Source organism: Ictalurus punctatus, chromosome 17 (assembly GCF_001660625.3).
Source record: "Ictalurus punctatus breed USDA103 chromosome 17, Coco_2.0, whole genome shotgun sequence".
NCBI classification, from domain to species: Eukaryota; Metazoa; Chordata; class Actinopteri; order Siluriformes; family Ictaluridae; genus Ictalurus; species Ictalurus punctatus.
Window position 1 is genome coordinate 20,651,164 of NC_030432.2, and position 14,429 is coordinate 20,665,592.

The following is a 14,429-nucleotide window of genomic DNA, read 5'->3' on the forward strand; positions in this document are numbered from 1 at the left end:
ACGAGTCTCAAAGACACTGTACTACTACTGATGTCAGGTGCGTTCAAGTCACTTTGGTCGAAGCAAGATGTCGGTGTACCTTCTCTTAATTAACTACAAAAAAATACAGCAAGTTTATAACTCTACTTGGCCAGCGTATATGTGTCGTATATGTGATCAATAAAGACTCGTTATCATTACTTCTAGAAAACAAAGAATCTGTATCAAGTGTGCTTTGCTATCTTATGTTTTTAATCCATTTATGAAGCCAATGTAAACTTTATCATTCTGTCATATTTTGTGCAGGAAACCTGTTTGTTTTATTGTAAATAATTTTTTAAAAAGCCTGACAAAGACATGTGACGCAGTATGCTTGTACTTCAATGACTTGCTGCATATACCAAAAAATAATAACTGAAATCAGCTTCTGAGACGAGTAAACATTCAATTTTAACTAATTTACGGTCAACAACAGAAAACGATGTTGAATATTTGAATAATCGGTGGAAACTCCACCCCATTGTTTACGCTGTCCAGTCAGATTATGCTCATTTCCAGCGCCTGATATGATTGGGTAGAAGACAGAGAATGGGCCGGACTTTATGAGGGGAAGTTACAAATTCAGAGACAGTCCTCTTTGCTTAGTGCTTTGATTGCTGGGAGAAAAGAGCAATTAACTCTTAAACGGGATTAAACCGGGGCAAAGCCGTTTAGAAAGTGGAGTTTAACGCGTAAAAACGATAAGTGGGTAAGACTGCAATATTTAGTAGGTAATAGATTTAAGAAACTGACCTTTGTGTGTTTCAGATTCACAGAACAGGAAATTAGGTGTAATTGGTAACATTTCTAATTTACTTTCTAAGGAATAAACACTTTTCCGTGCTGTTATTGGTAAATTATCTTGGTGTTGTTGTGCATTTGAACCTGAATGTAACTAAATTTATTGAAAATACTTTTAACTGAGATTAATTCTCATAATTGAGATTTTCATGTGTCCCTCTTGGCGTTTCTGTACTTCCCAGCTTACTAGTTTCCTTCAAAATGCATTCCTGATGTGCAAATATTCAGAATATTTACATTCTGACATGTCGAATATTATACCATGATTGTTGGCTGTTATGTTTTTATTTAAAATTGATTTAATTTAAATCTATGACAGGCAGACTGCAGTACCACTACAATCCACTGGGCGGAGACAACTCACGGTCTGTTATGAGTTCTCTTCTCTTGTCCTCCTCAATGAGCTGCTCTTAATTTTCTTTTTTTTTTTTTTTTTTTTTTTTTTTTTTTAAAAAAGTCGTTTTCTGTTTGATTTTAAACACATGTTCTAGTTAAATGTTCTAATAAACCTGCAACTTGGTATTCTTTAGTTTTTAATGTTGCAGTGTCTCTAAGCTTCTGATCTCTGTTCTTTAGGCAGTTCACATGAGCTCATGGACTTCCCCGAGTTTAAGAGGAGAAACAAGAAGAAAAAGAGATGCAGAGCAACAGAAGGCTTCAGCAGGCGATTTGAAGGTAAGCTGGGGTTTTGAAGCTTTTTAACAAAGCAGATGATGAGCAGCAATGCCGCACACAGCTCAGGTTGTTTATTTCAGCCGTTCAAGGAAAGCCCCACCCTGACATGTTTTCAAGACAGTTTGCCGTGCAAGCAGCAGGGGGTGTTAGAAATTCCTATCCACCTCTTTAATATATTTCTAACATATTTAGAGTCATACAAATGAGCAACAATAAAGAGATGTGAATAAATTCAGCTTATGACTATAATATTTTTAGTATTTTGGTTAAACTTATTAACTGTTACGCTCCAGTGTACCCGAATCCTCTTCATGGTTTTCCCTCTGTTGTATTCAGATGTTTACAGAGTCCAGGATGAGGTTTTGGGAGAAGGAGCGTACGCCATCGTGCAGACGTGTGTCAGTCGGAGTACGAGGCGAGAGTACGCAGTGAAGGTGAGCTTGCTGTGTGAACATGGATGATGACCAGGAGGAAAAGTTTTTAGGATGTATTGGTTAAAAAATGTAAGAAAATATATTATCTAGGAGAAGGTGTAAAGGTAATGGATTTAAGTTTAATAGCTAGTGCAAACGTTTGTGTGCCCTGTTAGAATATTATTGTGTATCGTTTATTATTTACTTTTCTATTCATTCATTTGTTTTTAATGTAACATGTACGGTAATCAATATAAACTGTAGGGAGGTATAAAAAATAATTTTTGCGTGGTATACATTCTGTCTGTGTATACGGTGCTTTTATTTGCCATTACTAATAAAAGAATCATATTTTTATAAACAGCCAAAAACTTTTGCACTCAGCTGTATACATGGAATGACCTAAACACGCTGGAAAATCTGTTGTCTTGTATTTGTGGTTTTGTTGTTTATCTTCAATTGAATAAATGGACATTTTTAATGAGTAAAAAAATATTATGGTCTTTTACTTTGCTCTTAAAAAATTACGCTGGTTGATGTGGTGTGTGTGTTGTAGATTATCGAGAAGAGGCCAGGACTGAGCCGAAGTCGTGTTTTTAGAGAAGTGGAGATTCTCTATCAATGCCAAGGCCACAGGTACAGCAAGCTTATAGAGTCATATCACTCACTCACTCACTCACTCACTCACTCACTCTACCTGTAAAGAATTACTAACCTAATTTCTTATTTTGCTGTACTCTACAGCGCTCTTGACTTCTGGATTGTGATTGGTCAGTTGATGTTGATTTTATTTTCTAGTACAGCAGCTCTGACAGTAGTGCAGGTTTATATTAATCCGCTAGTTCTGATGCATTATCGTTTCTATAGCAACAGCTCGTTCACGTGTAATTGTTTATGGTGATGTTTTCTGTAAGGAGACATTTATTTAGCGTTCATGGAAGGAGTCTCTAATGTCTGAGGTAAAGCAGTAAGACTTTGTTTTCCCATGTCTTCAGGACAGGTGCATTATTGTTTCTCAGTAATGTGACAAACTGTGTCTTTTTTTTTTGTTTTGTTTATAAATTTCTATTAATGACAAGTGAGAAGAAATCTTCCTCATCCTCCGGCTGTGACTTGGTGAAACTTCTTCTTTTCTGCAGAAACATTCTGCAGCTGGTGGAGTTTTTTGAAGAAGACGACAGGTTCTACTTGGTGTTTGAGAAGCTCAGAGGAGGTTCATCAGTCTGCTTTGTCCTCGTATTGACATGGATCTTTGTTTCAGAGCTCACATTCAGACTCGATTTGTGGTTTTTGTAGGTACAGTGTTGACTCATATCCACAGAAGGCAGCGTTTTAGTGAACAGGAAGTCAGTGCTGTGGTGCAGGACATCGCCAGTGCTTTACACTTCCTGCACAGTAAAGGTCAGTCAGCACCAGTGATTCACATCACACCCAGTTACAGGTACATGTATATAGCGCTTTTCTAGACACTCAAAGCACTTTACATAGTACGGGGGGAGGTTATCTCCTCAACCACCACTAGTGTGTAGCATTCACCTGGATGATGTGACGGCAGCCATAGTGCTCCAGAACGCCCACCACACACCAGATATTAGTGGAGAGGAGAGAGTGATGTAGCCAGTTCAGAGATTGGGATTATTAGGGGGCCTTGATAGAGAAGGGCCAATGGGGGAATTTCGCCATGACACCGGGGTTATACCCCTAATCTTTTACAATAAGTGTCCTGGGATTTTTAACGACCACAGAGAGTCAGGACCTCGGCTTAACGCCTCATCTGAAAGACTGATTCATCCCCGATTCTGACTTCTGACACGCGCTGGAGCTTAAAGTTTAGAAATGGATAAATGTAGCGGGGGTTCGTAAGGCATGAAGAATAAGATGGAAGTAAATAAAATATAGTGAGGAAAAAATATTTTCCTGAAAGCAAGTATTTGCTCATCCTTGCTGTATATTGTTTTAGAGCATGGCAGTTTTATTTATCTATCTATTTATTTATTTATTTTAATTTAGCTATGTTCATTTTACTTACACCATGACCCTGATCAGGATAAAATGGCTACTGAAAATAAACAAATGAATTTACTTTAGTTACTTTAAATGTAATTTATTCTAGATTTGCTTTTATTTACTTCATTTAATATTAAATGTTATTCTATTATTCCTTTATTTAAATCGTTTTATTTTTCCTGTTTCATGGATGCTTTGTATTTGCACATACACTATAGTTAGAACCGGTTATGAGCTGACATGGTTAATGTTGCGAACATTTAATCGAGTGTTAAAGCCACCAGTTTGGTGTGGAGCACTAAATGCTTGTGGCGTCTCCTCTGTTGGCTTTGTGATGTACGGCGTCTCCCAGACGTCTTGATGTGGTTTCAGACTCTGTACGATGTTCTTATCTGTAAACATGATCAAAAATAATCATGGAACGAAATATTGGAGCTGAATCACTCTTTCTTCCCTCAGCTGTTTGGTGTCGGTCCACAGGAAGAAGGCGTGGCCTAAAGTGAGAAGGTGGAGATTAGAAGTGATTTGGGTGCTTTCTTGCAAAACTGGTGGCTTTAATATTCAATTAATTGTTAGCTACATTAGCCTTGTAGTTCCTTGTAGCTATTGAAGCAAACATGAGACACTGAGCACATCATGACTGATCGACTAGACTAGTGTCTTTTCTGCTTCTTTGAATGTATGAAAGATGTTATAAATTATTTGTTGGTAATAGTCATGTGACCTTGTGATGTAGGAATGGCGCATAGAGACCTAAAGCCAGAGAATATCCTCTGTGAGCACAGTGACCAGGTGAGTGTGTATTAGCATGCACACACACACACTCTCAAAGTAAAAAGAAATGCTTTTAAACACATTAAATATGTTTCTAATGAAATATTTGTGAATAGTTTAACTGATTTGTTGGTTAGTGCTGTTTTTTTGGTTATTCTTGTTTAAAGTTAGCGGTTGTGATGTTAGTGGTGATTAATCGGAGGAAAATTTAATCAGTCAAAAACACGAATCGGGTTTTGCAGCTTGCTTCTAAAAGCAAACAGGCAAACAACAACTTCGTATTAATGAGAAATCCAGTGTAGAAGTGCTGGAGACGTTTGTGCAAATGTTGGACTCAAAGTCCCAGAATGCAACATAGCTGTACAACACTGAGGTAGGGCGGGGACTGGGATGGCGAGCGTGATGGTGTTGACTGTGGTATTCGCATGAAGATTGAATACTAAAGGAGTAAAGTGCTGCTGCATCGCTTTCTAGGTAGAGCTGATGCAATTGTTAAATCCCACTGTGACATGATCAGCAGGAAGTCAAACCCAGAAACTAGTTATTGTGGGAAAATGTTAATCAAAGTCAAGATAGAGCAACATGTTCAAGTTTAAATCATGTTTCATTTAGCATGTTGGATAGAAAGTAGCAGGGCATACAGGATGGATTTTTCCTTTAAAGACTGGACTGATTTAGTTTGTTACTGACTCCGTGTACAGCTCTGAGGTTTGGGTCTTTCTGCAGATGTGTCCAGTGAAGATCTGTGATTTTGACCTGGGCAGTGGGATGAAACTGAGCAGTGACTGTAACCTGATCTCCAGTCCACAGCTCCTCACTCCGGTAACACACACACTTTCTCCCCTTGTTGATGGCCTTCTCGCTGTTTCATGGTCCATCCATACCATGCATGCTTTAAAAGCTCTTTGTGACACTTAGAAAATCCTTCCGAAACGGCCCGTCTTTATTTGGGATTAATCAGAATAATTGGGGTTTTTTTTCACTTAATGGTTATACATTTGAAGGTGGAAAAATTTCTGACTTGATTTATCTTGGTTGTGTTTTTTTTGTTTTTATTTACGTCACGAAAACCTTCCATTTACACACAGAGGTGTGTAGACTTTTTATATCCACTGTACATTTATTTCTCATGCAGTAAAAACAAAAACACTACTACTGAAAGTCAGCATCAACTTCCTACAATACATACAGCATAAACAGATCTATGACAAACAAGTGAATTAAGTTATTTGTGTTCCTTTTATTCTTGTTTAATGCTGCATGGATGTGTGCTTAAAAAAAAAAAAAAAATCCCACAATACATTTTATTTTATAGCAATATGATCATATAATATTTATAATTTAGAAACTGTATTTCAGTGTGGCTCGGCGGAGTACATGGCCCCCGAGATGGTGGAGGCGTTTAACGAGGAGGTCGGCGTGTATGATAAACGCTGTGATCTCTGGAGTCTCGGTGTCATCCTCTACATCCTGCTCAGTGGATCTCCTCCGTTCACGGGTCACTGCGGGACCGGGTGTGGCTGGGATCAGGGGGAGCCATGCCATGACTGCCAGGTGAGTAAAATCACACATGTACTGTAGATTATATCATCAATGACGTATACGGTGACGTATGTAAGGCGGTGTCGTGCTGTTATAGTAAAACTAATCAACGACAGATTATTTACCTATAAACGCATTTGTTTTATTCCTCTTACACCATAGGAACTCGGCAACAATTAAACATTTTTTATTAACTAAAGAACATATTATAGAAAATTAATCAATACATTTTTATATATATATATAATCTTTATAAAATATATATATAATCTTTTATTTATTTTAAAATCCACCCAGAGCATGCTGTTCGAGAGCATTCAGGAAGGAGAGTATGAGTTTCCTGAGAAGGACTGGGCTCATGTCTCTTCCGAGGCCAAAGATCTCGTTTCCAAACTGTTAGTGCGCGATGCCAAACAGCGGCTCAGTGCGGACCAGGTCCTGCAACACCCATGGGTACAGGGGGTACGACTATTCCACCATGACTCCAACATCTACTTCATTTGGATAAGTATATGCTGTGGAACAGGAAACTTTGCCCACTGCCCAGCGTATTAGCTTATTTGTCAGGTTGAAGATGCCATCGGTATGCTAATTTCAAAGCAGTCTCGCTTTCTAGCTACTGAGATTTATCTGGAGCCTAGAAGTCATCAAAGATGGCTGTAATGTTTAGCTTTTATTAAACACAGTAAAATGGCAGCTAGATGCAATTAGTCTGTGTTTAACATTACAGTAGCTTGTTATCTAGCTAGCTACAGATTCAAATGCTTTGTGTTAATTGGCAGTTAAATAGCTCCATAGACAGGTTTTGTGTTTATGTACACAGGCTCCTTTTGAGGTCTCAACATTTAGAGTTTTCCTAAGGCTTATAGGGAAACGCTGACTTAGTCTTATTAATATTAATAACTTCCTTTAAATATTCATGCATCTAAAATGTAGCATGGTAGAAATCAAAATTAATATTCTTCTATTTTTGGATCTAATTGCCTGTCTTTCTTTCTTTTCTTCCTGCTAGCGTTCTCAAAACACAACACCCACGCTACGTTCAAGGTGAGTTCACGTCCCAAAATTTTTCTTTTTCTTTTATAATAAGGGTCGTTTTCTACTAATGAATAACTAATTTTCACAGGAACTCACTATGGGAGGTCCTCAGGGTTCACTTCTAGGTCCACTCGAGGTTCTGTGAAGAACCTACAATACAACAGAGGCTTTCTGTTTTAACCGGGATTCATAGCACCACCATTACATGCACACTGTAACTAGCATTCCTAATACCTTAGCCATTTAACTGAAAGCCTTTTTCGACTGGTTTCTTTTACTTCACAGCTTTTTGATGAAGGATACCCGTGACCTTGGCTAAAATGTTTTAAAGAAATATTTGTGTGCTTGTATCTTATTTTGTCTACTTTCCTCTCTCAGGAGGTCGAGCGTCCAGGACCTTAAGTTCTTTGCCGCTCAGGTGGTGGCCGTGAACCGTCAGCTGGAGCAGCAGGAAGTGAAGGAGGAGTTGGAGGAGAAGGAGAGAAACTCGTCTGGTGTCCGTTCCTTCCTGCTCCGCTCTGCATCTCCGAGCTCGCCGTCTCTGTCTCGCCTCTCCGGATCGCGGCTGGCTCAGCGGCGCAGGGAGAGCAGCCGTCACCTCCTCAGCCCTCTGCTCATGGTCTGAGGAGGCACCCATCATCTCTTCATGAGATGATGAGCCACGCCGGTGTGTTTAGCAGAATCGAATGCATTGCTGCAGGATTCTGTACAAATTTGGCACTATGGGAATGTACAGAAACCTCAAACTGCCCAGAAGCATGGACTTTGTAAGTGGGACTGCAGAAATGTGCAATAATAATGCTTCATGATGAAATGCTCTGAAGATTCGGTTAGCCTTCTCTCACACACACACACACACACACACACACACACACACACACACACACACACACACACACAGCACTATGATGGGTGTTTTATCTGAGTTACTGTTAATCCCTGAAAAATAACATCTGCTTGTCTCCTGGTGTAATTAGGACCCTTTTTTTTTTAAAAAAAACACTCTACATGTTTAACAACCTTTTTCTTAGTATTTAATATTAAGGAGGGGGGGTGATATTTTTACATCCGATATACTGCCATGTACTTCATTGCTGAGTCAGGATTCCTCTAAAGGGGAAGAACTAAATTCCTGGAATATTATTGAATCAAACAGCAGTTATTTGTGCATGTATACTTTTTTTCATCCTGCGCTCTAAACTTTCTAACTTTTAGTTGGGTAGAGCAGAGACTATTTTATTTGTGTTTAAAAAAATTTTTTTATTTGCACTATTTTTGCTCTTTAATGATTTGGATATTTTTGACAAATTCACAGCCCCCCCCCCCCCCCCCCCCCCCCATTTAGTTATGTCTGGGGTTTTTCCCCCCCCTCTCTCTAGTGTTTGTGTCTGATATAAACACGCACTTTTACCTACAGTTTCATTTTATAATGTTTTTCATCTTAAGGTTCGGCTTATTGAACACATGATTGAGGTGAGATTTAAGAGTCTGATGAACCCGAGAGACTTCTTAGTTTTAATGACTGTACTGTACGTGTCGAGCAAACTTTCAGTTCCTCTCACTCCATGCTGTTCCAGATATTAGTTTTGGGATATTTATGCCCATACATCACAGTGAACACGATCAGCATGTGAATAATCACACATGCCCTTTAAGTCTTAAAGCAAGACTCTTAATTATTGATGTAATTTAAATGGTGTGTTCACGCAGTGGGTTATTATAGAGAACCTTTATCATTTTTTTAAAATTATTCTTCTGGGAGAGACCTTTTTTCCTCTTGTTTTTATTTATTTATCTTTTTAAGAATTTCATGCTCCACTGTGCATCTTCATACGACATTTGTTTAAGGGACTAAATTGTTGTATTTTTGGGTAAAGCACGAGTTTGTGCAGTGACACTCCAAATAAAGAGCATGAACAATTCAAACTCTGACTCCTCCACTTATTTAACCCCCCCCAAAAAAAAGGTTTTCACACATAACGAGTGTACATTCTCTATGTGTTTGATAGAATAAATATAATGGCTGTATGTTAAAGAAAATGTTAGGCTGGTTATGAACCTGTGTGAAATAATGAGACTGTTCTAAGAATTTTAAGACAAATATTGGAAAATGGGTCACTTATGAGAAATATTTAAACATAAAAAGCCGAACGTGAAATCTGTAATCGACGGAATTCCCGAAAAGGTCAAATGTACCATGATGCATTAGAAAGTGAGTATAGAAGAAAACTTTTATAACTGTTATGTGTTTTCTACCTTACAAACATGTATATAAATGTTATTAAATAAAAACTATTCAAAAATGTATGAAAATTGCTGGTTCACGTTCAAGCAAAATGACTATTTTTGAGTGTAACACCTTAAACCATTGTTGTAAACCAATGGCATGCATCAGATCGGCGTGAAGTTGTTTACCTGTACGCTTCCTTTTGCATTAATGCTTGAATTCATTCAACACCATCATCCTTTTCCACAAATCATGAAAACATGAACACCCCTATGAAATAATTGGAATATTCCACAACAGGAAGTTGCATCATCAATGTTTTCTGGAGAACATGAGATGAAGAAAAGTGAGTTCTTTCATTCTATTTTTTTTAAAAATTGCATTTATTTTGAATGATATTGACTGACATGGTCACTTAAAAAAAAAAAAAAAAAGTTTCAAGAAGTATAACACAAATTGTAGCTGACACCAAATTACTTATTTAATTAAAAAAAAAATTAAGTGAATCAGTAGAATGATATGAAAGTCCTCATGCTAGTTAATCACATTTCATGTATTTGATGTTTCTATGCTAAAAATCTCAAATCTGTGCTCGTTTAAATTCAAATGCAGCCCGTCAGCAGTGAAACATTTTCATTATTTAATTAAATTAAATTGTACATTCTGTATTGTTCTGTAATGTATTGTTTTTTTTAAATAAACCTTCATTTTTAGGAGTTACAAAAGCTAAATGGCACCCTGAGGTGTTGCAGATGGTCGTGCACACGCTGCTAAAGGAGGAAATATCGCTCACGGCACCTAGCAGGTTTTCTTCAACACCACACTTAGTAAGCAGATGAAGAAAAGCGCCGTCTTGCACAACAAGTACCACAGAGGAGCGTTCCCTAAATGAGAGGAATCACAAAGTACAGTTACATCAAATTACATTTCAAATCCAAGACTTGGAGGAACACGGTACTGAAACTGTCACACTCTTCACTGACGTGTATTAATATTAATATCGCATTGCACTGTGGGTTTGGGGCAAATCCTGGTCAAAATCAATGCTTTATTGTTTTTTTAATAAAGTTGTTTTTAAACCTCTGAAATCATCTGCATCATGTAAGTACAAGTTCTATAATTTGCTCAGAAATGATATTTTCTATCATTTTAGTAACCAACATTACACAAAATTGAGGTTTTAGACCTCAATTTGAACATTTATTACTACACTGGATATTTTTTCTCACCGGGTATTTATCCTTTTTTATTACTAGACAGAGACAATCTGTTTATTTTTCGATGTGATTTCACAAAAATCGAAATTCATATGACATGATATATTTAAACTTCAGAAAAAAATGACAGGAAAGGTGAAATATCTATTCCCTGTCATACGATCACAGTAAACCAAATCTAAAACGATTAAACCTGTTTTTTATTTCCAGGCTTCTTTTACCTGTAGATAATAAGATTATTTCTATAATATATTTGGTTGATATTTGGTTCATTGTAATCTTACTCTTACAGGATTTTATTAGTACACACAGTACTGTGCAAAAGTCTTTAAAGATGACTTCAGAAATAATGAATTCTTCTAATAATCTTTCTACTTACAAAAAAAAAAAATACGGTAAAGAGCAGTAAACAGTAATAAAATAAACAAACTCCATATTTGGTGTGACGACCCTTAGCTTTTTTGTTGTTGTTGTTAAATTGAAGTCTCGGGTACAACGTGTGCAGGACATGAGCTGTAAGTGTTACTGAGCATCTTGCAGAACCAGCCACAGCTCTTCTTCGACTGTCGCACTCGCTTCCTATTTTTGCAGTAAAACCCAGCAGCCTTCATTGAGTGTTTTTGTCTGGAAAGTGTCTCTTACCACTTAATACTCTGCTTTCTTTACTGACGTACAAACGTTTTTCTGTAACATTTCATTTTGTGCTAGAAAACGAATGTTTGGAAATCTAAAACGTTCTTCTACCGACTCGATAACGTAGAAGTCGTAAAATAAAAATCTATAACAAAGTTTATACAAAATAAATAAAAATAGGGTTTTGCACAGTACTGTATATATCATAACTAGATTTATTCCACATGCTACAGGAAAGCTTCATATCTGCTTCAGTACTACTGAATGAAAGAAATCAGAAGAAATGCTGCTCACATGAAAACAGTGCGTTGCAGGTGGATTTCACTTCTGAGGCCGGCTCTGACACCCACGGAGCTGCAAATCACAGGTTTCTATTATTAATGCACTCGTTCATCACCTTGTTCTTTCTGTTCTTTCAGCAAGTCGTACACGGGGACTTGTATGGCGGCGGACGCTCCACACAAACAGATTCAAAAACACGTAGAAAGTTCACGGAAGGAGTCTCCAGTGCCAGCGCTTTGTAACAGTCAGAAATACAGCTGTAGCTTTAAGTTTTCTCACATCTTCAGGACAGAGGAGTTTGTGCTTCTTTGCGGTTTCTCGGTAACACGGCAAGCTGCATTTTTTGTCGTTTTTTTTTTTCTCTTATTAACTTCAAGAGAGAAAAAAACCGCAAGGCTGGTGAGGCAGCGACTGTTTATAGCTGCTATAACGTAAGAGAGAACAGGAACTAACCTGTTCCATGGATGTTTCTCAACGTTAAACGTATACAACTTTAAATGGATCAAAAGCATGATGTGACGTTCTTTAACACACAAGTGCTGTGGTGTAAGAGGAATAAAACACTTTGGATCATGCTGTTATGGGAAAATAATTAACTCTGGGGTGGTAACTGTAACATCTCTTCATCACGCCATGCTGTACTTGATTATTTTACTGTAAATAGCATGACATGGAGTGTTTTATTCCTTACTTATTACACGATCAGTTCACCGTGGTCTCACTTTACGCCATCCACTTACACACTTGATAAAAAATGTTGTCATTTTGTTAAAATGGCAGCACGTTGTAAATAATCACAAGGCATCACTTACCCGTATCATTGTGCTCGTCTTTCGGCACACGCTCGTCTGTGTAGACTGAAATCGAACAATAAATGTGAACAATAAATATACTTTAAAGTGATTTAGTATAGCTGGTAACTAGCTGGTTATTTCGCATAGCAGGATTTCTGATTTGCATATTCATGCATATTCATAGTTCCTGGAGATGTTAACGAAGGTAAAAGGTGTACAGATGTTTCTAAGCCACTGTTAGTCTTTTCTTAAGTACTAGATTAAAAAAATTTACATTCATTTATTATTCTAGACAGATTGTTTTAATGATTTAAAACGACACGTTCCTAAATCCTACGTTTAGTGATATTTCCCATTTTATACATTTGATGTTGAAAAAAATGAAAGACAAACTGAAACAAACGCTAGTATTAGATATTAAACACGGTCGTGTTCGTGTTATGAATGTGGTTTTCTTCCATGTGATTTAACGCTAATCGATCCGTTTAAGGACGGAAAACAAAAATATAGTCACAATCAGCAATCGTATCGCCATGGCAACAACATTTAAGGTGACATAAATTCCTTAGCAATTTAGATTCAAGGATATTTTGACATGATGTGCTGACAAATTTGGTTTGAATCAGATAAACCCTGTAGGAGGTATATTTTTAAAAAATCATATATATATATATATATATATATATATATATATATATATATATATATATATATATATATATATATATATATATATATATATATATATATATATATATATTTTTTTTTTTTAAAGGTCACCTATCTAAACACCATAATCCAAATCCAACATGGCTGACTTTCTGTTAAGATAATGGATGGGATTGTGAATTTTGTCTGTTTTAAGAAAGTCAATACACCAAGGTCTAAACTTTTTTTCCCCAAACCCTGATGCCCTGATGGTTCGCTCATCTGATGGATGTGAAAAGTTTTGTGAGTTTTCACGTACGTCAAAAATGCAACAAAAAAAAATATTTAAAAATTCTGAAGGAAGATAAATGAATAATAACAGTAGTGACAGATACAGTAGGACACGTCATACGCTTTTCCCTTTGTGCTTGTGACCTAAATAATCTTAAACACGCGCGTTACGTTACTCACCGATGTTGACCTTCACAGAGGAGATGACGTCCGGCGGGTTGCTCCGGCACTTGTACTGTCCCGAGTCGTTGTGTTGGACTGCAGGAATAAGCAGGGACAGAACGATGGTGTGTTTGGACTGTGGACAATCTCTGAACAAACTCAGCTCACTCAGCAGCTGTTCGTTTTTCAGCAGCTGGACTCTGTAATCCGAGGTGAGGCAGGTGAAATTACAGGTCAGTTTGAAGCGCTCCCCAAACGTCACGTTCACGTACCCGTTCTCGGACATAGAGACGGAGCTTGGACACTCGTCTGAAATGATCAGCGGTAAGCACAAGAGTGTTAACAATAAAGCTGTTAAAGCGGAGCATAAACATGCAGCAAAATTCATTTAATCCAAGCTAATGATTATTTATGATGTCAGTCACAGGGTAAGATTGTTTGTGGCCTGTGCATCATCAGACATGTTTAGGAAAGACTGGTTTCAAAGGGAAATCGGAGATTTGATCATAATTATTGAGTATTAATCGAATGAATTACACTTAACAGCAAATTTAAGTGGCTGTTCTGTATATTTCTGTATAATAATAATAATAATAGTAATAATAATAATAATAATTGTGAATACATGTGAAATGTATTATAATTATGGTTATATAATAAATCTTTTAAATAATAATAATTTTAAAATAATAATATACACCCTACATATACCCTACAATAACACACCCTAATAAAAACAATGCACTGAACCTGAACCATTTACGACCTAAATTTAAATGAAAACTGTAAACTAAGATTTTAAGTTTAAACATAATCTGTAGATGATTAACTAAATTTAATTTAAACTGTAAACTAGGATTTAATTTAACCTATAATTTAGGATTTAAGTTTAAACCAAACCTGAGCG

General features: G+C 36.9%; 1 protein-coding gene across 3 annotated transcripts; it reads left to right on the forward strand.

The window, feature by feature from the left end:
* Window positions 1-566: 566 nt before the first annotated feature.
* On the forward strand, window positions 567-8,595 carry LOC108278138 (MAP kinase-interacting serine/threonine-protein kinase 2). Of its 3 annotated transcripts, none has more exons than XM_017491325.3 (13): window positions 567-727; window positions 1,139-1,184; window positions 1,396-1,494; window positions 1,831-1,928; window positions 2,464-2,543; window positions 3,047-3,120; window positions 3,204-3,308; window positions 4,651-4,706; window positions 5,415-5,510; window positions 6,048-6,242; window positions 6,528-6,692; window positions 7,243-7,277; window positions 7,647-8,595. In XM_017491325.3, exons 3-13 carry the CDS (start codon window positions 1,413-1,415, stop codon window positions 7,891-7,893), a joined length of 1,233 nt encoding a protein of 410 aa, XP_017346814.2. In that variant the 5' UTR covers window positions 567-727; window positions 1,139-1,184; window positions 1,396-1,412; the 3' UTR covers window positions 7,894-8,595. The 3 variants fall into 3 exon arrangements, with proteins under 3 accessions (XP_017346814.2, XP_017346816.2, XP_017346818.2); XM_017491327.3 differs by having other exon boundaries at window positions 567-723; XM_017491329.3 differs by lacking the exon at window positions 6,528-6,692.
* The last annotated feature ends 5,834 nt before the right edge of the window (window positions 8,596-14,429 follow it).

Excerpts from the sequence above, each read along its gene's own strand:
- LOC108278138 (XM_017491325.3), top strand. The coding sequence starts at position 1,413 with ATGGACTTCCCCGAGTTTAAGAGGAGAAACAAGAAGAAAAAGAGATGC. Across the intron at positions 1,495-1,830 it reads CTTCAGCAGGCGATTTGAAG|ATGTTTACAGAGTCCAGGAT; the intron begins GTAAGCTGGGGT and ends TGTTGTATTCAG. Across the intron at positions 6,693-7,242 it reads AACACCCATGGGTACAGGGG|CGTTCTCAAAACACAACACC; the intron begins GTACGACTATTC and ends TCTTCCTGCTAG.